Consider the following 27,665-nt stretch of genomic DNA (forward strand, 5'->3'; position numbering starts at 1 on the left):
TGGGTTTAATTTTTGGGCTTAAATCTTTATATAGCTGGGTAAAGAGGGTATATTTACAGCTTTCTTGAGAACCATTTAGAGTATACTTTTACATCGAAACTTTGGCTTAGTGTCACCACCTTAAGAACCATTATTGTCGAAACTAATTAGAATAAAGAGGAAAATTGTACTCTGGTGTTTTCACCTGAAGAACCATTGTTATATGGAAATTATATACCAACCATTTGGAAGTGTCAGCAGTAACAGACAATCTTGATAAAGATGGTGTATTAATTTTTATTTTATATGCCTATATGATCTGTGATTCCACTGCAATTTCAAGTATGCTCTTATCTTCAAGTTTTATATGATCTCTGATTCGGCTGCTATAGTAAGTATTTTCTTAGGGAAGAAAAGAAATAGAGTTTTCTTTCATTGTTTACTGGAGGGAAGTAAATAAAGAGGAACTTAGAATATTTTTTAGGTCATATTTGAACTTTATTACATGAGAATAGTAGCTTTTCATCCAAATTAACAGGTGGGGAGGATGCATTCTTTAGCAAATGGAAAGCATATTTATGGTCTTCCAAATTACTCTATACTGAGAAATGACTCGAGATTGTTTAATTGGGCACCTCAAAAGTTACTAGGCTTTCGTTTGCTTTCGTTTCTCATTCTATATTTTGAAACATCTCCTGTTACCTTTATAATTTCCAAACACGTGCATTTGAGCTTTGTTCTATCTTTATTTTCGCCCTAACTTAGCTTGTGACTTGATTCGCAAACTATGATAAAGAATCACTTGTGACCGTTCCGAAAATATATATGAAAATGACAGTTCTTAGTAAACTCTTACAACTCTTAGGTTTTCATTCATTTGCCTAGAGACCTCTCCACTCTATTTGTTTAGAGAATTTACCTCCAAGTCTTGTAATTTTATAGTGCTAATACCTTTTAGACTTTTGCATCCTTTACTAATCATCTAATCGGCCTTAACCTCCTTAAATTTTTATTAAAACCTATTAAACTTTTTCATCTATCATATGATCAATCTTAACCTACATAAAGAACCACTCGTTGGAGACTTATTGCACTTTTTCATCATTTGATCAATTTTAATCTTTTTGGACTTTTTCCAAGACCTCTCCAACATTCCTTTAGCATTCAATCAATTTTGATCTCCTTGAATTTTGCCAAGACCTCCTTGGATTTCTTTAATCTTTCTGCTTAACACCAATTAAGTCACCAACCTTCTAAGCTCTTGGTCAACCCTCGGTCATTAGGACATCTGAAGTTAGTAGTCAAATTTTTACATATTACATTTGACTAATATATAAGGATCCCATTATCCCAAAGATAATTCTAATTTAAACTTTTTTTTGTCTACTACGTCAAATACTCCACTTCAGTATAATTCCACCAATAAAATCATTTTATGCTAAAATGACTTAATTCTATATCCACTTATTCCTCCTTAATTTAATTACAAGACTTAATTGTAATTTATCTTAGCTCTTAATTTTTTGTTTAATTTAGCTCTTATTTTAACCACCTATCTAAATTTGATTATAAAGGTAAGTATCAAGAATTGCAAAACATAAATGGATATCAATAGGAATATAATTAGTTGGTATGATCATATGCCACTCTAATAAGAAGTTATGCCCATGCATGTTCACAATTAAACATTGGCTGTTAGGTAAGGAGCACTCTTTCAGATTTATTCGGTGTACAAACTATGAGGAAGGCCGACGGCCTAGATAGATAATGAATCATAATTTTTTTAAAAAAAAAAATAAATTAAAAAAAAAAAGATCCAAAGGGTTAGCAAAGTCTCAGGCCGCCATTCTCTTCACAGCCATCTACTATTCCAGCACCATTTTTGTTCAGGTTTGCTTGTTTCCTTCCCTTGTTTTTACTAGTCCTCTCCCAGAGTCGTTACCCGTCGTTCCTCTACCTCGATCTCTCTTCCTGAATCGAAATCCATTTTAACAAATCCCTTAGCTCTTCTCGTCCTGACGACCGCCATATATTAAGTATTTTAGGAGCTCATAGTTTTAGTCGAAGTGGCCGCCAGACTCTCCCGGTTCACGAGCTCTACGTGTTTGTTGTATGTCCTAAACGGGGAAAATTCACATGCATCCTGTGATTTTGTCAAGTTTACTTTCCAGAGCTGGCTGAAGACGAAGTAGACGCCCGTGACCGCGAGCGCCAAGTGCTCGACGACCACCAACATGATATGCGGCCACGTCGGATCTCCGTCCACCGCGTCCATTCCGAGACCTCTCCAACATGACGCCATTCATCGGCCTCGTCATGAAGAGGAAGACGACAGTGACACCCACAACTACGAAGAAAGATCTCCATTACGTACAGTTTGATCGTGTTAAATCTATAAATAGCGTTATTAGATGTGTAATTAGAGTGATGTATAATTATTCTAAGTTGACATCTAGATATATAATTTGCTCAATCAGTTGGCCAAATGAGGTTTAACAAACACAATCCAGTAATTCCTTCAACAGTGGGAACGATTGGATCTTCTCCTGGGGTCACAAGTGGCGTGTGAGCTACGGAGGGATTGGTGATTTGGATGGAAACCCTTAAGGACTTGTCTATTGATTATGATATTCAATAAGATGCACACTTCAATCGGCCACGAAAAATCTGGCTAAAAATGAGGTTCAACGTACCAATATCAGTTAACACAAGGCAAACTTACATCTATCAAACTCGATAACAATTTTTTTTTTTTTGTTACCTAGCGACCTTCGCTGGGACAATTGACCTTCCCTTCACCATTAGTCTGTCCAGTACTAGCAAGATACAGTAAAGAAGTTTCTTCCAAATCTACATTACCGAGCGTATCGATAACCACTCGGTGCCAGGGACCTGCGCACATCCTTTCATCCCCTTCAATCCCATGTGGGACGATGCTTCTGGCTAATGTGATGGCTAACTACAAAAAACCAACACCAAAGAGAGAACAATTATTAGTTCTTCATGCCAAGGTGACGAATACAACCCCGCTGATAATCCAAGCTTTTGAAAAGTCCGCCCACTTTCTTTTGTATGCTTACCCTTTCAAGGTCCTTCAAAGTCACAGTTAGAGAAAGATCCAAGAAGAATAATGGCAAAAGGAAGATGAAAAGTCGTAGTTTAGTCAAACTCAAACAAAGCAATGAAAATCTACCGACAGGTTGATGATCTATCCAAATACAGAAACTTTTACAATAATCATCTATCAAGAATGAAACAACCAATAATTGTCACTGAAATATAGATTCATATGTATGAATATTGAACAAATTGAAACAGGGTCTTTTGCCATGTGAAGAATCTGGGACAAGGAAGAATATAAAGTTGATCTTGATAGGAGTTGTTCCTTTTGCCATCCGAAGAGACAGGGTCTTAAAGGTTAAAAATGGAAATTCACTTTCAGATGCTGTGACTCAACAAACTTCAGATTACAATGCTGCAGCCTGTTGGCATCTGAATTTTATTTCTAAACTATACAAGGTAACATCCTGACCTAAAATCACCTTGATGATAGGGGCAAGTGCTGGATCAATCGGTCAGTGTTGTTTTCTTCGGTTCTTAAACGGAAAGCATGTTCTCATGTTCTTTAGAGCAAAAGATGAATAGCAGCTTTGTCCAACAAAATACAGGTACAGGGTTTTAGGTGGAAGTTTGTTACTGCAAATATACCAAAGTAACATATGTCAACAAATAAATATCAAAAATAGTCATTTTGGATGCCTAACTAAAGATCACTGTAAAAAAATTAAAAAGTCTGTAGTTTATGCCCAAAAATGGTATTTCAAATTCTATTTGTAATTTGTACAAATCACTTTGTGAAATTGCTGTTGGTGGATCATTGAATCCTTTGGTGTTAGATTTAAATTAATTAATAAATCAAATGTAATTTTTTTTAAGACAGTTCTAGTTGTGTGCACAAAGCCAATTATGAGCAGTAAGGTTACTAGATCCATATGATCTACAAAAAAAACAATGCTTTTATCTATACCTGAAGTACTTCAGTGTGACAACTTCGTATTACAATATACAAAAAACTGTTTGGTAGAAAACTATAATTAGTTCAAGTGCATAAATCCAACCATTTGAAGTCTCACACAAAAATAAGCACATCTAAGTTACTCTAACTATCTGACACACAATAAATCTTGATTAAATGAATGCTTAAGAATTAAAGAAAGAAACTAGTTGTAGCTACAAAGAGTGTGCTAAGATAGAAATTAAGGCATTGCAGGCAACTGAGTTACATAGTGAATTAAGAGTAGCGTCAAACTGTAGGTAACTGAGCCACATAGTGAATCAAGAGTAGCATCAAGACGACCTACTAGAGTTTCACTGGGAAAATTTTGTATAACTTCTATGAAGATTAAGGAGGGTGGATGAAGAAAATTTCTTGACTACTATGAGAATATTCAACAAAACGGGATGAGGCAATTATCCGAAGTTGCATCACTGATAGAATGTTACTAACTCAAATTTTAGCTAGCAATAACCCTAGTACAGGGGATGACGAATATCTACTGATACGGAGAATAGGAAGAACGGCAACGAGGGCAAAGAAGGTTAAATTGGCAAGTTGATTGTGATAAGGTCAAGGGAGATCAATGACCATCTTTCCCAACTGACCAAACTAGCAGATCCACCATCTTGGCCGATCCACCACTCTTGGCCGATCTGCCAGTCCACCTGGCCGAGCCGAGCCACTCTTCCTGGCCGATCTGCCACTCTGACCAATCCGCCACTCTTCCTAGCTGATCCGCCACTCCTGGCCGATGCGCCACTTCTCCTGGCAGAGCCGGGCCACTCTTCTTATTCGATCCACCACTCTTCCTAGTCGATCCTCCAGTCTTGGTCGATCCACTACTCATCCTAGCCGACCCGCCACTCCGGCCGATCTGCCACTCAAACCACCACTCTTCTTAGCTGATCCGCCACTCATCCTGGCCGACCAGCCACTCTTCCAAGGTGGACCTACCGACCACTCTTCCGGGGCGAGCCGAGTCCTTATAGAGGGCGAGCCGAGTCCTTATAGAGGGCGAGTCCTCAAGATGGGCAATATTTCTTAGTCAAGCCGACCCCATCTACGAGCGAGGTCTGATCGGATATTGAAGGGGACTCAATCGGCTCATCCTCATAGCGTATTAATGGTTCATCAGCTCAATATTCCTCTTTTAGCATTTTGTACGGTGGAGGACGGAAAATATTCTACATACAAATTGCACATTAGACGCTTCCTTCAAATATAGAGATTGTGGATACATTTTAGGAAAGGTGTCGGAACATCTTTATGGTTTGTCCTTTTCTGAAACGCTTTGAGATTCGTGAACATACAGATACTATAAAAGGAAGTCTCTATCTACAGACGCAGGTATGTGACGCTACATAATTTTACAAGCTCGTAGCTACTGTTCATTCGACTATTCATCTACTCAACTCGATCACTAACTTGAGCATCGGAGGGTCTGCGCCCGAGATCTTTTCCTTGGCTTAGTTACTAACACTCTTTGTGACACGCAGGACAATGAAGAGTCTTCATTTGATCACCATCAGAGTCATCTTTTTCAGCCAACCATCTTCTCCGCTTTTGGACAGGATTATATTTGACACCGTCTGTGAGAACTACACCGGATCTAGAACGTGAAGATAGAAGACGCCGAAAAACTCTTTGCCATTATCATTGTCATGGCTCAGTCTTCCTCGCCAAGGTCGAACCAAGCAGTCTGTCAGGCCGATCCGCCACTCTTCCTAGCCGATCCGCAACTCTTCCTGGCCGAGCCAAGCCAATCAAATTACCCATCTAAATAAAAGTGACAGCGGTCGATTGACTCTCGATCCAATCAAAATCAGCTCACCTTCAAATCTACAAAATTATGAAAAATTTTGGCAGAATTCGATCGCCATCCAAAGTACAGTTTGATCGGTCGATTGACCCCCAATCCAATCAAAATAAGCTCACCTTCAAATCTACAAAATTATGAAAATTTTTGGTAGAATCCAATCGGCATCCAAAGTAAAGTTCGATCAGTCGATTGACTCCCAATCCAATCAAAATAAGCTCACCTTCAAATCTAAAAATAATGAAAATTTTTGGGATTGGCATCCAAAGTAAAATTCAATCGGCAGCAAAGATGGGAAAAAGGTCAATCGGTCTTCTAGGCAGCCAGGTCGATCGACAGCTCAGCTTCAATCAACCGTTTAGTATTTCAATCAGCAGTGTTTAAAAGCTTTATCAGCTTCAATCAGCAATTCTTAGTCAACAACTTCCAACTTGACAAGTCCCAGACTCTCGAGCCGACTGATCGAGTTATAAGTGAGCCTACTCTCATGACCAAGTCCCAGACTCTCGAGCGGATCGGCCGAGTTATAAGTGAGTCTTGTCACGACCAAGTCTTAGACTCTCGAGTCAACCGGCTGAGTTATAAGTAAGCTTGCTCTCATGACCAACTCCAGACTCTTAAGCTGAACGACCGAGTTATAAGTGAGTGTGCTCCAAGTCTTAAACTCTTGAGCCGACCGATCAAGTTATAAGTGAGCTTGCTCTCACGACCAAGTCCCAAACTCTTGAGCCGACCGACCGAGTTATAAGTGAGCTTGTTCTCACAACCAAGTCTCAAACTCTCGAGCCGACTGGCCGAGTTATAAGCGTGCCTGCTCTCACGACCAAGTCTCAGACTCTCGCGTCAACCGGCCGAGTTATAAGCGTGCCTACTCACGCACCTAGAAAATCTAGACTCTTGGTCCCTTAGCCAGGTTATAAGTGGGGTTGCCCATGCCTAACGATCGTCCGATCGGATATAAAATCCAGACTCTTGGTCCCTTGACCACTCGCTCGACACGACTCAGCCACTCACTCGGCACCACTCGACGATCGACATTTCAAACTCAAATTCCAATAACTCGATTTCTTATCGACAAAATTCCATTTTGCAAAATAACGACAATCTGCTCAAAGGACGATCGGTAAATCATCAAATCACCAACTTCTAAGCAGCAGCCCCTCCACCAGCCACTCACCAATTTAACAATAAATCGATTAGCAAAAGTCAATCAATTTCACAGTTTCGACTAAGCTTAATCCAGTCAGTCAAGAGCGATTAGGCTGAACAATAGGTTGTCTAGTTAGTTGGACTCGCACCTCCTTACACTAGATTTGAAGGGGAGGATTGTGATACGGAGAATAGGAAGAGCGGCCACGAGGGCACAGAAAGTTAAATTGGCAAGTTAAGTTGTGATAAGGTCAAGAGAGGTCAATGACCATCTCTCCCAACTGACCCGACTAGCCGATCTACCATCCTGATCGATCCGCCACTCTCCCTAACTGACCCGCTACTCTTCCTAGTTGATCCGCCACTCTTCCTAGTTGATCCGCCACTCTTCTTGGCCGATCCACCACTCCACCAGACAGAGTCGAGCCACTCTTCCTGGTCAATCTGCCACTCTTCCTTACTGATCCGTCACTCTAGTAGATCTGCCACTTTTCCTGGCCGACCCGCCACTCTTCCTAGTCGATCCGCCACTCTAGCCAATCTGCCACTCCTAACCGATCCACCACTTCCTAAACAATCTGCAACTCTGCCTGGCCGAGCCGAGCCACTCTTCCTGGCTGATCCGCCACTCTTCCTCGTCGATCCTCCCGTCTTCCTGGCTGAGCCGAGCCAACTAGTCTGCCTGGCCGATCCGCCATTCTTCATGGTCGATCCGCCACTCATCCTGGCCGACCTACCACTCTAACTGATCCACCACTTATCCTGGTCGACCCACTACTCTGGTCGATCCGCCACTCTTCCTGGTCGATCCGCCACTCATCCTAGCCGACCCACCACTCTTTCAAGGTCGACCGACCGACCACTTTTCCTAGCTGAGTCGAGTCCTTACAGAGGCCGAGTCCTCAGGATGGTCAACATTCCTTAGCCGAGCCAACCCCATCCAAGAGCGAGGTTTGATCGGACGCTGGAGGGGACTCAGCTGGCTCATCCTCATAGCACATTAATGGTCCATCAACTCAATATTCCTCTTTTGCCATTTTATGTCACGGAGGACAAAGAATATTATACATGCAAGCGGTACATATAGTTGTCAAAAGCACAAGGCGCAAAAAAGCGCTCAAGGGTCTTGGGGCTTAAAGCACAAAGTGCAAGGCGAAGCGCGGGCTTTACGGAAAATAACATAATAAACAATAGGACTATTATATTTATTAAAATCTTTCAAAATATCTTTGAAAATCCAAATAACCATAAAAAAATATTCTTTGATGAAGTTGTAGATTATTGAAAATCAGAAGTCTTTGAAAATATGATAGAGGAAATATCAAATATCAAAATAATCATCTTCTTCATCTTCATTGTCCAAATCTACGTCATCAGCTCCATCGCTTGATTTGTATCCATCAGTATCTTCTTCTTCAATTTCATCATCAAGATTAATTTCTTCTTCATTTACAAGACTAGTTTGAGCTGAAGATTGCTTTCTTTTTGTTGATGCAGATGATGACACCCCTTTTGAAGAAGACGCATTTCGAGATCGAAAGTCATATGCACTATCACCAACCCCAGATGCTCGTGCTACATCACTCCAACGCAAATCTTCACCTTCATAGATAAAATCATTATCATTGTCTTTATCACTGTTATTCAATTTACCCAACAACCATTCATTACTATCATCTATCTCTGACAAAGTAATAGGATCAATCTTATCTCGAATGTCATATCTTCTCCTCAAAGCTCTATTGTACTTGATATATACCAAATCATTCAATTGTTGTTGAGACAACCTAATCAAAATAATCATCTTCTTCATCTTCATTGTCCAAATCTACGTCATCAGCTCCATCGCTTGATTTGTATCCATCAGTATCTTCTTCTTCAATTTCATCATCAAGATTAATTTCTTCTTCATTTACAAGACTAGTTTGAGCTGAAGATTATTTTCTTTTTGTTGATGCAGATGATGACACCCCTTTTGAAGAAGACGCATTTCGAGATCGAAAGTCATATATGCACTATCACCAACCCCAGATGCTCGTGCTACATCACTCCAACGCAAATCTTCACCTTCATAGACAAAATCATTATCATTGTCTTTATCACTGTTATTCAATTTACCCAACAACCATTCATTACTATCATCTATCTCTGACAAAGTAATAGGATCAATCTTATCTCGAATGTCATATCTTCTCCTCAAAGCTCTATTGTACTTGATATATACCAAATCATTCAATTGTTGTTGAGACAACCTATTCCTTTTCTTGGAATGTATCTACAAAAAAAAATTAAAAAGTAAAAGGTTAAGTTCATAATATAAATTTTAATATGTATTAAAAAAAACTCCAACTTACATGTTCAAAAACACTCCAATTACGTTCACATCCTCAAGAAGAGCATGTGAGGTTTAAAATATTCATTGTAAATATTTTTAATTCAGGCGTTGATGCACCATAAGAAGACCACCAATCAGCTTGAAATATAAAAACATATAAATTATAAGATTAACTTTATTACCATCCAATATTGATATTGCATAATATATTATTTATAAATTTACCTGGTGATTTTAAAGTTCTTTGTCGAATAGTCATTAGCAAACCAAAAAGTCCTGCTTTCTTGTATTTTTCCAATTGATTCGTAATCTTATCTTGTAAATCCTCACCTCTCACTAATCTAGATATGCACTCGTACAACCCCTCCATCACTTCTGTATCATTTTCTATGTCAGGGTTTGAGTAAAAACACTCTGGATTCAAGAAATATTCAGCTGCGTGCAAAAGTCGATAGAGTTGAACGTTCCATCTTTTGTCAATAAATTCAAAAATACTACGATATTTTTCTTCATTATTGTTAAATAACGCATCGATAGCTTCTTTAGCCCTGTCCATTGACTCATAAATATAACCCATAGGAGACCTTTTTTCACCGTCTACCAGCCATAATACTTTCACCAATGGCCACTAACCTTTAATGCAAAAACCATATTTTTCCAAAAAGAAGGCTCAATATCACTTCTGTTACACGTTTTCTTGCAACCTCATTAGAAAATCGACTATTTGCCCACTTTTTAGATATAAACATCTTTCTCAGATTTGCTTATTGTACATGGAACCACTTTAAAGTCAAAAAAACGGTTGCGAAACGTGTCTTTGCGGTTCTTACCATATCTCTCTATCCAGTAAACTCTCTCATCATGCTCAATACTTGTGGTCTGTTGTAAATATAACCATTCACCATTAACGCCCGTTCATGCAATTTTCTGATATGAGGAATTTTGAATATATCCTCGAGCAACAAATCTAAACAATGAGCTGCACATGGAGTCCAGTATTGTTGGTACCCCAAAGTAGTTTTGATGCGATCAAACAAGTTAAGTTAGGTCCTGTTGTGTTTAACCCTGTGTCTAAGTGTGCAGAAACTTAGGAGCACAGAAAGTCGAGAAAAAGACGCAACTAGCGAGAAGGACGGCACGGGAGAGAGTCGATGTGCTCAGTGCGTCTGAGGGACGAGGTGTTGCTGAAGAGTACACCGACAGACGAGAAGGGAGCGTGTGGTGTTTCCAAAGGACGAGAAGCCGGAGCAGAAGATTGCTCGAGGAGCAAAAGACGCAGCTGTCCGCAGCTGTCCGAGGGACGAAAAGTTGTGGAAGAGTACGCTGGCGGACGAGAAGGAAGCACGCAACATTTCCGAGGGACGAGAAGTCGGAGCGGAAGCTTACTCGAGGAGAAGGCCGGAAGTTGGGTTCAGGTGAGCCATATTCCGAATGGTCGAAATCACCTAAGCGAGGAGAGCCGGAGCGGAAGATCAGGACCAAATCAAGCGAAGCCAAAGCTGGAGGCCCAAAGAGAAAGTCAACAAAATATTGGCTTTCCCCTTCGGGGCGCCCGGATCAGTCCGGGGCGCTCGGAACCCTTCCAAGCGACCGAAACTCAAGTTTTAGTCATTTCAACGAGGTCTTTGACCATTGCGTCGAGGATAAGGTTTTATCCCATTCCAGGCGCCCCGAGTAGAGCTATATAAGCAGCCCTGGTTGCAGAAGCTAAGTAGAATAAGAAAGATCAATACAACATTTGTACGCATTCACTGTTCTGTTTTAGCTTTCTTTTTCTGTGCTTTCATTGCTGTAAGAGGCTTCTCCGCCTGAAGGAGAAATTAGTGCAACTTCACTGCCTTGGATTAACAACCTCCCCGGTTATAACCAAGTAAATTCTCAGTGCCTCTTTCCTTTTAGTCTTTTATTTATTCTTATGCAAGTGTTTATTTTATTTAAGTTATAAGCCGAGAAATGTTGTTTTGTTTTTTGTACAAGGGTTATTCACCCCCTTCTACCCGACCGCCAAGGGTCCTAACAAGTGGTATTAGAGTCAGGAGAACTAACCGTCGAACGAAGCACACGAGATGGTCGGAGCTAACATCTACCCACCAACGTTCGAAGGGGAGTTCGCGTTTTGGAAGCGACGAATGGAGGTATTTCTTAAAACAGATTTTAATATTTTATTAATAATGAAATCTGATTATGAAACTCCAAAGAACACAAACAGAGAAGAAATTGGAAAACACCTCTGGACCAAAAAGTAGCACGACGACTTTACGTCAAACGGTAAGGCTGAATATCATCTAATAAGGGTACTACCGGTGGAGGATCTCGACAGAATCAGAAATTACCAAGGTGCGAAAGAACTTTGGGAAAAGTTCTTGAAGCTCTACGAAGAACCAATTGAAGTCAAATCCAACTCCTCGATGGACACAGAGTCATCATCAGAAGAATCCGAGACCGAGGAAATTGTCGGGGCAGTCCTTATAGCCGAATTCCTTCCTGAGGACACAAAAAGCTCATCCTAGATGAGCATCGATGAAGGGGGAGAGTCTTCGAAAGAAAACAGCTCCACAGGAGGAGCATCAGAAGTTGACAAGTAAGTCAGGTACGGTCTCTACCTCCTGACCCAATGTTTAAACTCATAAAAATATTGTCGAAAGATTCTTACACATTAGAAATTGAAAATAAAAAATTATTAACAGAGAATAATGAGTTAAAAGGAACTCTAGCAACAGCTTGTCAATTAGAGGATTTCGACAAACTGAAAATAGAAAATGAAATGTTAAAGGAACAAATATAAACTTTAAAAGTTTCTGCATGTTCAAAATTCTCTGCTTCGAATTTTAGAAATTATAATAGACTAAATTGGAAATTTAAATATCACAATGGACAGATTAGAAAATTGTCAAGAAAGCATGTACCTAAAAAATTTCTTGTTAATCCAGTAAGAAGAAATCTATTTTGGATTCCAAAATCATGCTTGTATTAAATTATTTTTGCAATTGATTTTTTTTAAAAAACAATCATTTTAAGTTTAATTATTATTCGAAATAAATTTAACCCCAATTTTTTTTTTAGAAAGAGGAACTCAATATTCATCTATAGAAAGAATCTCAAATTATCAACATGATCAGAATGAGGAATTTCATCTATTTGATTCTTCAAATTACTCTTTTTTTGCATGAACCCCCTAATTTCTTCTTTAACATGCTCGGGACATTTCGGACAAACTTTCACATTTCTATTGCCCCCAACTAAATATATCTTGTGTCGATAAATTCCGCCATTTGTTATTTTACAACAGAAAATACAACTGACAATACTTGGATTTTTAGGATCCGAACATGTTGCATAATTTCAAGCAATATCCTTTCGAGTTGGTGGAATTGTTGTATTTGACATGATTAAAAATCAAGACGGCTGAAAACGAAATCAATAATAATCAATCAATACATAAAATATAAAACATGAAAAAAAATTAATTATAGAAAAATAGAATATAAATCTGATTTATATATAAAATATAAAACATGAAAAAAATTAATTATAGAATATAAATCTGATTTATATGAATTAATAAAATTTACTAGATTTTTAAATTTTAAATTTATTTTTTATATATTTAAAATTTAAATCTAATTAATAAAATTTATGAGATTTTTTTATTTTAAATATAATTTTTATGTATTTAAATTTAAAATCTGATTTACTGATTTATTTGAATTAATAATTTTTTTATTTTAAATAAATTTTGTAAATATTTAAATCTGATTTATATAAATTAATTAGATTTTTTATATATTTAAATCTAATTAATAAAATCTATCAGATTTTTATATTTTAAATATATATTTTTTTATATATTTAAATATTAAATCTGATTTACTGATTTATTTGAATTAATAAAAAAAATTATTTTTTTAAATTTTAAATATATTTTTTATATATTTAAATATGATTTCTATAAATTAATTAGTTTTTTATATTTAAAATATATTTTTTAGAAATTTTAAATCTGATTTATATTATTTAATAAAATTTATTAGATTTTTTTTATTTTAAATATATTTTTATAAATTTTAAATCTGATTTATATTAAGTAATAAAAATTATTAAAATTTTAATTTAAATATAATTTTATATATTTAATTGGGATAATTTAATAGCCATTATAAAAACCTATTTGAAATGCCCCATTTAAGTGAGGAATTCTTTAATTTAATTAAATGCTAAAAAAAATGCGAACAGTGCTCACGCGCGGCCGCGATGCCCCGGCGACACCGAAAGCACTACAGGACGCTACCGACGCCGCCGGAGGCGTTCGGCGACGCTGCCAGCGCCACCGAAGGCATCCGGCGAAGCTTCCATCGCCGACGGAGGCGTCGCGGGGCGCCTCCGATGTCGTTGGAATCGTCCCGTGACACGTCCCACGGTGCTGGAAGCTTTGTCAGACGCCTCAGGTGCGCCAAAAGCGTCGTCGAACGCCTCAGGCGACGCTGGAAGCGTCTCATGTCCTCGTGACTGTGCAACAGCAGGATTTCCTCGAAAACGTTGGAAAATTCCACAGATAACAGAAGAGACGAAACACTTACCTGGAAGAGGCGATCGAGACAGCGAAAGGAAGATGAAGAGGCAGAGGCTGTTTGAAGCAGATGAAAATTAATGAGGTTTAGGGCTTTAAACTTATAAAAAAACAAACAAAAAAAACAGATCAAAAAAAGGAAAGTAGCGCAAAAGTGAACGCTTCGCGTAGCGAAGCGCGCACTTCTTGTAAGTCTTGCGCTTCTGAGTTCTCAGAAGCGAGACGCTTGCGCCTCGCTGCGCCTTGCGCTTAAGCGAGCGAAGCAATCGCTTTTTACAACTATGGTAGTACATTAAAAGCTTCCTCTTTGCCAAATACAGAGATTCTGGGTATATTTTAAGAAAAGTGTCGGAACATCTTTATGATCTATCCTTTTCTAGAAACGCTTTGAGATTCATGCAAAAAGAGTGACACTATAAAAGGGAATTTCCATCTATAGACGCAGGTATGCGATGCTATATAATTTTACACACTCGTAGCTACTATTCATTCGACTATTCATCTACTCGACCCGATCACTGACTTAAGTGTCGGAGGACCTACGCCGGGAACCTTTTCCCTAGCCCGATTGCTAACTTTCTTTGTGACATGCAAGCGAGCAAGGAGTCTTCATTTGGCCAAAATTAGAGCTATCTTTTCTTTGTGACATGAGAACCATCTTCTCCGTTTTTGGACAAGATCATCTATATATATATAGAGTGACAGATACTTAGTACATCAACAAATGGAAAAGACAGTTCAGTATTTCTCGATGAATTCATGCTTGGAAGAGAAAAGAGATTTGACATCCTTTTTGCAAGTAGGCTTTTTTCAATATACTAGACTGAGTAAATACATGAATATGGGTTCTCAATACCAGCTACCATTGTCGTTCCAAAAGAGTCAAGGGTCTACATGATTAGTGATCACATGCAGAACCAACAGTGCCGGAAAATGCTCAGCGATGAGGAAATGTTTTTCCAAGTAAAAGAATAAACAATTTTTAGATGAAAGAAACATAAGCCTCCTTTAATGATTTGCTTAAGATATTCCAGACAAAAGCATGTTTTTCTATCATAGACAAGTATACGGTGAGAAGAAAGATGACTGCACTAATCATCCTCAGTGTGCATTATCAGTCATTATTACCTCACTTGAGTATTGAAGCAGATATTAGTAATTATTTGGGGTGAAAGATCCTCTGAATAAGCGAAATGCAAAAGGAGATGAGGAACATAATGAAAACTACAATGGAAATAACGAATGGGTCAAACTAAAGGGCGCAAACACCTTTATAACAACAAGATGGGGAAACAGAACCAAAGATAGGCAAAGGAATCAGACAAGGACGAGGTTAAACCATGCAATGAAGCATAATCACCACAACCAAACAAAATGATTGAAGATAACTGTGAAGAAACCCATCTATAATAACAGTTGACCAATACGTTTGTTGCTCAGCAATTACACCCTTTCTTCCAACCCACATGTAAATTTAACCTAAAAGAATTCTTGTAGTATTAAAAACCAAAAACGTTCAGCATTTCCAATATCTGTTGATTCTATTCACAAGATCCAACATTGGATGACACCTGGATGCTTTAGCAACAAGCATGATGCAGACAAGTCTTGGATCAGAGAAGAGCCAAACTATAATAAGAGGCAGAGAGCTAATACCACAGATTGAAGACACAAAATTTTAATTATTTGATAAATTAAATTTTTCAATGAAACTATAGTGGCAAAAAAGGAAGCTGATAAATTGAATTTTTCAATGAAACTATAGTGAAAAAAAATGTTGTTAGCAACAATGGTAAACAACTGTACTGGAGGACAAAAGTAGAGGAGCGGCATGAACCTTAGAAGCAAGCCTTGTGGACCGCCTAGGCTGAACTATAGCACCAGACAGAATTTTCTTTGCTGAACTTCTGCTGTTTCTTAATTTTGTGACAATCTCTACACTCATGATTTTGTCACAAACAAGATGCCTCTTAACATGGGGATCCTTGGGATTCTTTAAGTTGTTAGGTCTCTTAGTGTCAGCTGAGGTTGAAGGGATTCTAGAGCATCTGCATGTTAAATCTCATTTTAAGTGACTGGATGCTTTCTGGAATCTATATATATATAAATTGAGCTTTAATCAAACAGAAGTTACTCTGAGGCATCCTTTTCCTCCATTGGTGTACTATGACCCTGCTTCAAAAGGCACAGTTTAGCTAACACATGGAAACAGCCACTATCTTCTGCTGTGTACAAAATATAAAATATAGTAGCATGATTGCAATTCACTCCAGTATTCGCATTATAGGTGAAGCATTCTTTTTACAGTTGTACTGACCAGCAAGAGTGCATCTCAATTCTTAGTACTATTGTCCAAAATGAAGATGCAGATATTTTTAGTTTTTTTATGAAAGCTTATCTACAACGATTACTCATAATCCTCTACTATATTCTATAGCTTTTATGTGGTATGGACTTACAGATTTCTTCTGAAATTCTATTGACCAAAATGGTATAATATATTTACTGTAAGAAATATCAATTACCGATTCATCTTGAAACGTTGATATTGATCCCTCAGGAACCAATGTTTCACAATTAGTACATGATTGCTGACAGAAAGGAAGATCCACTGTCCCGACTTCCGATTGTGCATCAGCCATTGAACTATCCAGTACCATCTGTCCACTATGCTGACACGAATTTGACAACTTCCCGTGAGTTGTATTGTCTGGCTGCTCAATTATAAAATCTGTAAATGACTCACTTGCTCCCCCATGATTTTTATGAACATAGTTCTCTGTGTCTATATTATCTGCCATTTCTTTTGCTGATGCAAGGTTATCTTTGTCTGCAACATCAGATTCTGTATTATATGGAGCTTCAACTTCGCAATCAACAAAATTAACAGATGCAGTTTTAGGAGTGCAGTCACCAACTGCAACAGGATTACTGACCCCATTGCCCATGTCAGCAGCTGATTGAAGAGGCATGTTGCTTAGTGATGCATTGCTCTTGGCCATTGCAAAGGAAACAATAGCAGATTCTTGCTCTTCAGGGGGGCAAGATGCAATGCGTGATGCCATGTGGTTTTGGACTGTGTACGGTGCACAGGACGAAACTACTTGGATTTCCTCCAAAAGTCCTGATGACCCAGCAGGGACACTGCCCGATATTAAAACAGAAGATCCAGATGTCGCCACAGTTGTATCTGGTGGGTAAGCCTCAGAATTACAGTTCTCACTAACAACAGAACTCAATGATGAATTGGTACAACCACTGTTCCTCTCAATTTCAATGTCATTAAGGTTTAGCCCAGTATTAACAGATGGTGAAATGTTCATATGATCATCAGCTTCTGGTAAATTACTGATGTCTTTGGAAGGAGCCATTGATTCATGAAGTTTTGCATTTTGATGAACACACACATCATCTTTTAGGCTATTGATCCAATCCAATGGGCTAGAACTCAAGTCAACAAATAAATCTATTCCACCTTCTGACATCACAAAGAATTGAAATGGAGGAATTCTAGTCAAAATTTCATCACCAGAAACAAACCCACTTTCCATTGAGTATTCATGAGGCCTATCATGTCTACATGGAACAATATCCTGGATATATTTCTGCTCTGCATACCAAAAAACATCTTTGTTAGATTTCTTCTGACACCCATATTCTTGCACCTCAAATCAAGAAGCTGGTTCGTTCTAACTTCTTGGGCTTCAGCAACATTATAAGATCTCATTCCCATGTTACAGTAGTTGAAAATAGAACAACTAAAAGATTCCATACCTTTACTATTTGCAGGCCATAATGGGCAAAAAACTTTTGTTACAGTTTCTGGCTGCATCAGAAAACAGAGGTTTTCATGTAAACTAAATGCAAATGATGTCCTAAATGAACCACACAAGAAAAGGTCACTATGGAAAGTATAAAGAACCAGACACATTATTTACACCTTCTCATTTGTAATATTGACTAGAGACTCAGTAACTTCCTTCTCGCTATCAAGCTGACATAATAGTCGCTTGTCACCTGGAATTTCAATAATATCAATAGGCTAACCATGCATAACTTAGCACAATTTGATCACCCACAAACTTCAAGAAAGTGTGGTAATATTGATGAACAATGGTTCTTGTGCATTGCATATGTCAAAGCTTGTCAATTTTACCTGTGGTTGATTCAACAGGACAATTGATTGTTTGTTTAGTGATTGACTCTGATGCAAATGGCTTCTTAGAAGATCCATCCATGAAATAAACTGATTTTTCCAGTGAAGCTACCAAAACAGCATTTCTTTTCTGACAAAAGGGAAAATTAAAACAGTCGTGTATCACATTCAGATGAGAAATTAAGGGTAAATGTCTTTCATTGCCTCTAATTCTACCTGTAAGTGTGAAACCAAGGACTTAGCCAATTGAGAATGACTCCTATTTGCAGGAAGATCATTCTGTTTGCACAATTGTTGAAGCTCCTTTCTCGACATTTTGAGATAGAATTCTAAATTCTCTAGAAACCCCATTATCTCAAACTTGCAATTGAAAAAAAACTAGTCACCAACAACGCTGCTTATTATGGCAAACAGAAACAAATCAACAAAGTCACAACGTGTAAAGTAAAAAAAAAACATATACATAAAAAATAAATTTAAAGAAATAAATTGATAAATGATACCACGATCATATTGAGGAGAAAGGCAGAAGCATAAAAAATGATTTTCTTCAAAGGGGCTTGAGCAGATAAAAGGGCCAATGTTACACCACATATCTGGTCACTAAGATAAATGAGCATGAATATCAATGGTATGAAAACAATAATTGTTTTTGTGATGAAATTGGTAGAGGAATTTTGTCAAGGTCCTAACACTCAATTGATTGATACTGATATTCTGGTAGCATAACCAGTACATACTCAACCAACAATGAAAAGACTAATGGTACTAGTCTTATAAAAAAATTTCAGGTTTTATAGGCAACGTCCGTATAGTGGTCTAGCAGGACCAACACTACCCATCTTACCAGCTATCTAAGAAGTGCTAGATCATAGCTCTAACCTCTGTCCACGAGAATTGAAAATAATTGTCAGTGTCAACTTTTGACAGAAAACTACATCTTGTTTGAAATCCATTTGGACATTAAAAAGTTTAAGAACTGCCAACATATAAAAAAAATGTTAAGTTCCTTAAATGTTGCAGTTGTAGGCTTCACAATTATTTCCTGTTTAATAGATTCCATAAAACTTCGGTTAGAAAATATAGAATTCAATAAATACAAACAATTGACTTTCAGTCAAGCCAACCGTACACAAATCAAGAACCTTCTAAGAGTTGAAGTATCAAGAATTGTGAGCAAACTGGCAAAATTGACCATCCTTGTATAAGATTTTCTAGAGGATGACAAAAAGGCAGATTTGACATCATATTAATATATGTTAAATAAAAGTATGTGATATAACCTATACCTAGAGTTATGCCTGAATTTTAGATAGAATTAATAGAATTAATATGTTCAAGGGCTACAAATACATGAGTTGCAACTCTGTACATCAATAAGACAATATTGCATTCCTGTCAAAGTACCCCTGCCTTTGCAGATAGTCCTGCAACCTCATCCTCCTCATTACTTAAAGATCAGAAACAACTTATCCCCAGACACTAATAAAAAAGAGAGGGGAGAGTAAATTCAAAAAGAAAAAAGGATTAAAAAGGATAAAATAAGAGAGATAAGAAAAAAAGTTGATCTTCAAATTTCATCTTTCCTACTCCCTTCTATCTCAATTATCATTAGGATTTAGGTCACCCCAGGTTCGACGTTACCCAGCCTAGTTAATCAATTTTTTTTATCATTAGGAGTCCAATTTCATCAATTTTTGTTTCTTTTACTTTCACTCATTTGTGTGCATGATCTAAAATGAGATTAGTTACAATCTGTCATTTCCAACATCTACTTCTCTAGTAGTAAAATGATAAGGAAATCACATTGATTTCTGATCTCATTTATTATTGCAACAAGTATCCTTGTTTGGTTGAAACTTTAGTGAGAGAGATTAGTAGTCTTTCTCAAGAAAACTCTGAGTAGATGTCAAAACTTTAATTAGTACATGTGTGTCATCCTAGTCTCTGAAAGAAATATAAACTTTTACTCCGTCTCTCATCCTATATTAACTCCTAGTTTCAAGAATGAATAGTAAAATTCTAATCTATTTATTTCACTTTGCATATACTCTCACAGATCACCATGCAACCCGTGAATTCTTTAGTTTGAAGGGGAAATCAAGGAAGAAGATTTATATATTAAGTTCTCGACTCTGCACAATTTCACTGGCATTCTCCTGTTTGACAATTGGAAAATGTCATGGAGATGCTAAACAATACTCATAATTCCTCGACCAACAATGATTAATAAACTAAGGATGATTATCCTTGGAGCACAATAACAACACAATATATATCATTGAAGCATAACCATGGTTTAGTCGTAACAACATATAAAACACTCCTAGTGAGCTCTTCTCAATTTGTGCACAACTCCGTAGGCACACTCTTGAGTGACTATTGGACCATGTTGTGGAGATGTCATACAATGCTCATAAATCCTTGCACAACAATCATTAATAAACAATGCTCATAAATCCTTGCACAACAATCATTAATAAACAAAGGATTATTAGCATTGAAGCATGGCAACAACACTATGTATATACTAAATGATCGTGCAAGTAGATATTCTAACAATATTTAGAGTTTAGACCAACATATATCTAATAAATACAAAATAGAAATAGTAAATATGCAATATATCAAAGGAAAAGGCTAGAAATGTCACGCAAAACTCCAATGCCAAAAGTAATGGCGTCTAAGCAACAATAGTAGTAGTACGCCTAAGAGCTCATGTCAAACTGAATTTACAGTACAAGAAATCTGTGGAAACTAACAGGAGAGTCTCTCATAAAAAATCAAGAGTAAAGATAGATGAGAATAAAATGGATAAGGTGAGTAAAGATAGATGATAATAAAATGGATAAGGTGAATGCAATGTACTACCATTATAAAATCCTTAGTCTGTGCATCACTAAAAGTATGCAAAAATCGGTCAAAACACGATGCATGAACAATAAAGGGCACAAAGCTCCCGCTAATGTGGAGTCCTACAGTACACTTTACCCTGCATTGCAAGAGGTTATTTCTAAGACTCGAACTCATGTCATCTAGGTCACACGGAAATAACTTTATCATTGCACCAAGACTCCCTTCACTATGCAAGAACTGTATGGTCACAAAATCATCCAAGTGAATTGACTGAAGATGCAGTCATTGGAGAAAAGTCACGAAGTTATCCTGGTGAGTCAACTAAAGAACAATTAAGTAAAATGAAGAAAAAATTGAAGATTTATCCAATTGAATCAATTAGTATGGATTAAGTTAACTAAATGCACTTTGAATCGACTGTAAGGTTACAAAACTATCCAAGTGAATCGACTGAACACGCAGTCATTGGAGAAAATTCACGAAGTTATCATGGTGAGTCAACTAAAGGACAATTGAATAAAATGAAGAAAAGATTGAAGATTTATCCAATCGAATCAACTAGTATGGATTAAGTTAACTAAATGCACTTTGAATCAACTAGATAATAGACAATCACATTCCGAGATCGAGATTTTAGTTGATTGATACGAAAGACTAAGTTGACTAGATGTTCACAGACATGACTATAAATAGAGGAGCGAAGTGACTTAGAACATCAACATATTCACAACTTACATTGTGAGTTCTACTCTTTGTTTTGAAGTGCTTCCAACGACCTTGACTAGGAGATTCTTCTAAAAAATTCATTTTCGTATTTTATTCTCGTGTGCTTATTTTTTTTCTATCTATTTGTAAAAGAGAAAAGAAAATATTGTACAAGATTTCTGTTGGAATCCCAAGGATGTTTTGATGTGATCAACCAAGTTAGGTTAGGTCATGTGGTGTTTTAGCCTTGTGTCTAAGTGTGCAGGAGCTTAGGAGCACAAGAAGTCGAGCAAAAGACGCAGCTACGAGAAGGGCGGCACGGGAGAGAGCCGACGGGCTCGGTGCATCCGAGAGACGAGGTGCTGCGGAAGAGTACGCGGACGAACAAGAACGAAGCGCGCGGCATTTCTGAGGGACGAGAAGCCGGAGCGGAAGGTTGCTCGAGAAGGTCGAAATTAGGTTCCGGTGAGCCTTATTTCGGTTGGCTGAAATCACCCAAACAAGCGAAGCCGGAGCGAAAGACCTGGACCGAGGGGAGAAGCACCGGAGCAGAGGGCCCGGACCAAAAGTCAACTAAGTTGACATTAGTGGTCCGGGCGCCTGGAGCCCGATTTTGACCAGATCGCGTGTAATCGTGATCCGTTGCAAAGGGGATAAAACTTTATCCCCCTTCGAGACGCCTGGAGAGTTTTATCCCCCTTCCAGGCGCCTAGAACTCTCCAGGCGCCCCGACCAAGGCTATAAATACAGCCTTGGTCCATAAGCTAGAATTCACTCAAGCAATTAGCATTACAACACTTGTGCGCTCTTCTCATTTCTGTACTTTCAATAGGCTTCTCCGCCTGAAGGAGATACTTAGTGTGATCCATTCTTTGGATTAACAACCTCCCCGGTTGTAACTAAGTCAAAACCGTGAGCCTCGTCTTTTTAGTTATTTTTGTTATTTAATTTATGCAAGTGTTTCTTTTAAAAGTCCGAGAAAGGTATTTTGGCTTTATTTTTGCAGGGTTATTCAACCCTCCGATAGTCGGCCACCAAACGATATCCAACAAGTGGTATCAGATCTAGGACGCTTCAGGAGGACTAACCGCCGATCGAAGCAAAGACGATGGACGGACCAAGCATATACCCGCCAAAATTCGAGGGGGAGTTCGCTAACTGGAAAAAACGAATGCATGTATTTTTCAAAACGGATTTCGATTACTTTTGATAATGGAGTTCGGTTTTACAGCACCGAAAGGGAAAGAAAAATACCAGTAGACGAAAAAGGAGCAGGCCGACTACGTGGCAAACGGCAAAGTAGAGTTTCATCTGCTGAGCGTCCTTCCGCCACAAGAAGTCAACCGGATTGACAACTACGACTCAGCAAAGGAGCTTTTGGAGAAGTTCCTTGAGCTTCACGAAGGGGCGTCCAAAGCCAAGCTCGCAAGACGGGACTTACTTCGCAACCAGACTAACCTATGGCTTGAAGAAGACGAAACAATTGCGCATCTCCACTCGAGGATTAAGGAGCTCATCACCGGACTATCGAATCTCGGAGAAAATGTAAGTAACCGAGATTCGCTAAGGTACGCGTTAAATGCATTTCCAAGGAATACGAAATGGACTTCACTAGTAGATGTTTTTTATATCTCTCAGGACTTAGAAAATATTACCTTAGAAGAATTATTTTCTACGTTTAAAGTGCATGAATCGAGATGTGCAGGTACAAAGGAGCCGAAGCACAACATCACCCTCAAGGCAGCGAGAGACGAACATGAATCAGAATCTTCTCTCGACGACGAGGAAATGGTTATGATGGTAAGGCGATTTAAAAAGTTGTTTAATTCAAGTAAAACTAACCATCTACGGGGTAGAAATAAAAGGACGATCAGATACTACCACTGCAACGAAGAAGGGCACGTCAAATATAACTGCCCCAAGCTAAAGAACAAGGACAAGGACAAAGGAAAGAAGTCTATCCAAACAAAGAAGTTCAAGGCACTAAAAGCGTCGTGGGACAATACATCGTCTGAATCGGAAGTCGATGCCTTCTCCGGACTTGCATTAATGGCAAGTCATCAAGACGAGGACTATGATTCAAGCTCGTCCGAAATGAGAATCGAGAGCATCGATGAAGAGGGAGCTACGTCGGAAGAAAGCAGCAGTTTAGGGGGAGCCACGAATAACGAGATCGATAAGGTAAGTCAGGTACGATCTCTTCCGTCCGATAAATTATCTAAGTTTGTTAAAATATTAACTAAAGATTGCTGCAAATTAGAAAAAGAGATTAAAAATTTGAAATTAATTCTAACTAAATCTTGCCCGGTAGAAGAGTTTGACAAAGTAAAATTAGAAAATGATAATTTGCAAAAAGAAATAAATATCTTAAAAAATCTTGCATGCTCATCTAATACAAGTTATAGAAAATTCAATAATCTAAATTGGTATTTTAGATATCACAAGGGACAAATTAGAAATATTTCAAAGAAATAAATCCCTAAGAAATACCTAATTAACCCAGTTGACTGGAACCTATATTGGGTTCCGAAGTCGTGTTTAACTTAAACCTTAATTTAGATTTAGGGCTTTCAGAGAGTTCTTTAAACGTTTAATTTCTTTATGAGGCTTTGTCTAGAAGTGGTTGGAGGATCCAATAACCAAGAAGGTCTAGTGCCTCGCCACAGCCTGGAAGCCAAAATATTGAAATAAAATGTTTAATTGACTAACTAATAAATCATTAAATTAGGATCAGTTAATGCTTTAGAAATTTTTTTCAAATATTTTCTACTTGGAAATGTCTAACTTAGATTTTTTTAAAAAAATAAAATTTTTGCAAAAACTTAGCAAAATTATTTCTTTAATAGTCAAAAAATATTTTGCTGCTTGAAATTTTTTTACTTAGAAAAATTTCTCAAATTTTTTTTGCAAAGTTGTCTAACTTAGAAATTTTTTGTTAGAAAATTTATCTTAAAATTTTTTTTTAGAATTATTGCAAATTTTTGGTGATAACAAAGTAATTTTCAAATTTTTTCCAAGTTTTTTTTAGTACCCTTAGATTTTTCTTGGTACCCCATTTTTATGTGATCAAAGGGGAAGAAGGAAAAGATTAAGTCTAGGGGGAGGTAGATTCAATTTTTTTATTTTTTTCACTTTATTACAAAATTTATTGTTATAATTTTATGTCTTTTTACCCTAACTTAACTTGAATTGCTCACATCAAAAGGGGAGATTGTTGGAACCCCAAGGATGTTTTGATGTGATCAACCAAGTTAGGTTAGGTACTGTGGTGTTTTAACCTTATGTCTAAGTGTGCAGAAGCTTAGGAGCACAAGAAGTTGAGCAAAAGACGCAACTAGCGAGAAGGACGGCACGGGAGAGAGCCGACGGGCTCGATGCGTCCGAGGGACGAGATGCTGCGGAAGAGTATGTGGGCGGACGAGAAGGAAGCGCACGGCGTTTCCAAGGGAAGAGAAGCCGGAGCGGAAGGTTGCTCGAAAAGGCCGAAATTAGATTCCGGTGAGCCTTATTTCGGTTGGCTAAAATCACCCAAACAAGCGGACCCAAAGCGGAAGACCCGGACCGAAGTGAGCAGCACCGGAGCAGAGGGCCCAGACCAAAAGTCAGTGGTTCGGACGCCCGGAACCCAATTTTGACCAGATCGCGTTTGACCGCGATCCGTTGCAAAGGGGATAAAACTTTATCCCCCTTCCAGGCGCCTGGAACCCTCCAGGCGCTCCGACCAAGACTATAAATACAGCCTTGGTCCAAAAGCTAGAATTCAGTCAAGCAATTAGCATTACAACACTTGTGCGCTCTTCTTTCAGTTTAAGCTTCTCATTTCTGTACTTTCACTGTTGTAAGAGGCTTCTCCGCCTAAAGGAGATACTTAGTGAGATCCATTCCTTGGATTAACAACCTCCCCGGTTGTAACCAAGTCAAAACCGTGAGCCTCGTCTTTTTAGTTTCTTTCGTTATTTAATTTACACAAGTGTTTCTTTTAAAAGTCCGAGAAAGGTATTTTGGCTTTATTTTTGCAGGGCTATTCAACCCTCCGATAGCCGGCATCAAACGGTATCCAACAATTTCTACACCTCCGAGAAGTAAAAAATATTTTCATGTAGGGGATTGTGATGGGTGACTAACCTTAAAGAATCATAGTACGTAGGGTAGGAATCTAGGTTCCGAACCACATTAAATTTCTATGCTAGAATTGAATATTGTTTCCTCTATTTTTTTTCTTATATTTCTAATATTTAATTGCTCGCCTATTAGTAGGCTTTGCTTTTAAAAGGCAGCCCAGTACACAAAAGTTCTGTCAATGAGAGATCCTGGAGAAGGGTCGGGCTACATTATATCTATTGTATGCAGCCTTATCTTGAATTACAATAGGTCATTTCCGCGATTCGAACAAGTGGCCATAACAACAACTTTACCTAACGCAATCTTACCCAGCATTATTGGGCCTTGCTTTTGCAAGAGCAAAAATAAAAGGTTTTAAAAGTTTACGTTGCATCTCTTCACCGCCTAACCTAACAAGGGGATGGTAAAGGATCTGCTCGGGAGGTCTAGCCAGCGACGCACAGACCGCTTATCGAGGCCATAAAAATCAAGGAAACAAAGAAAAAACCCGAATAAATTGAGAAAAATCAGAGGAAAACCAGCTCAGAGCTGCTCATCTCAATCGACTCCAAGCAATCACCAAAGAGAACACCCAAAAATCCTCCTAGTCCCACAAAAAGGAGGAATAACGCGAGAAGGAAAAGAAAGAGGCCGAATCTTCGAAGAGTCAGTACCTCGTAGACACGTTGAGTTGCCGGAGCTCCGGTTCTCGGCTGGACGTCGCCGATTGAAGGAGGAAGCGAAAAGAAGACTGCGAGGTGAGGTCGAGTGATTCCTTCCTTTTTCTTCCCCAATCGAGGCTCGATAGAATCCAAACCCACTGAAAGCCAATTAGATCAATTGGCAAACCGGCCCATTAACATATGATAAGTCCCTCAAAGGAAGTTGGCTGATTCACGGCTGGGATGCGATTTAAAGCGATAGTGACGGTCGAGATCGAAAGATCATCGCCCAAGACCACACGTTCCGTTGGAATTAAGCTTAAGCAGCCGGTTCTTTTAGCGGGTTCAAATTTAACTCAAAAAAAATATTTAATATAGTAGAGTTCAGTTCGATTTTAATAAATTTAAAATATGAATTAAATATTTTTTAATTCGTTTGGACGTACAACACGTTGAAAAAGTTTTAATATTTCTATATTTCTAGTTCAAAAAATCTAGTACTTCCTTTCATCTATGAATTGGAAACACAAAGCTGCATAAGGAATGACCTTATGAGTTAGAGTCGGATTTTATATCATTCATTTCTATATTTATCATTCATCATCCTCGTACTCATATTCATATTCATTCAAAAATTAAATATCTTTTATACTAATGATTTTTCTTATTGTCATCCAATTATAATAATTAAATAAAAACATATTAAAATTAATATCATATTAAAATATATATATAATTAAAAATAGATTAAATATATATATAACTTATTCTTACTATCATAAAAATAATGAGTAGATTTTGAAAAGAAAAAAATTAATATATATTATTTAATTAATTATTTTGATCGGATAGGATAGTCTCTTCATCGAGAATCGGTGATCGAATATTGGAACGAAATTATCATCATGCCAAACAAAATGGAAAAATAAACGGAAATCCATACAACCAAAATAACACAATGCGTGTCGGCACAACTTAAACACAAATACAATACCAAAATCAAAGAAAATAGTCACATGGCTAAACACCAATACAATGCTAAAACATTTAAGAATATATATAAAAGAAATCAAAACGAAGTAAAACCGTCTTCTGATGTGACGAGGGACCGGCAGACATGATACCTCCAAGCAACTGCTTAAACATTTACCTGTAATAGGAATAATGCAACGGAGTGAGTTTAACAACTCAGCGGATATCAAGCTGACATACATAGTAAAATATAACTACCGGTGATAATCATAGAGTACAGTCTCCTGTCTAATAACATAAAATGAAAAAC

At 37.8% G+C, this 27,665-nt stretch overlaps 1 protein-coding gene across 1 annotated transcript; it reads right to left on the reverse strand.

Annotated features, from left to right (window-relative positions):
* Positions 1 to 2,647: 2,647 nt before the first annotated feature.
* On the reverse strand, positions 2,648 to 26,553 carry LOC122026857. The gene is made up of 9 exons (XM_042585563.1): positions 26,396 to 26,553; positions 18,276 to 18,419; positions 18,060 to 18,189; positions 17,844 to 17,920; positions 17,678 to 17,729; positions 16,429 to 17,513; positions 16,038 to 16,075; positions 15,741 to 15,951; positions 2,648 to 3,675 (listed from the first exon to the last, which is right to left on the reverse strand). The coding sequence occupies exons 2-9, from the start codon at positions 18,408 to 18,410 to the stop codon at positions 3,673 to 3,675; spliced, it is 1,731 nt and encodes a 576-aa protein (XP_042441497.1). The 5' UTR covers positions 18,411 to 18,419; positions 26,396 to 26,553; the 3' UTR covers positions 2,648 to 3,672.
* Between the last annotated feature and the right edge of the window lie 1,112 nt (positions 26,554 to 27,665).

This window comes from Zingiber officinale, chromosome 10A (assembly GCF_018446385.1).
Source record: "Zingiber officinale cultivar Zhangliang chromosome 10A, Zo_v1.1, whole genome shotgun sequence".
NCBI lineage: Eukaryota > Viridiplantae > Streptophyta > Magnoliopsida > Zingiberales > Zingiberaceae > Zingiber > Zingiber officinale.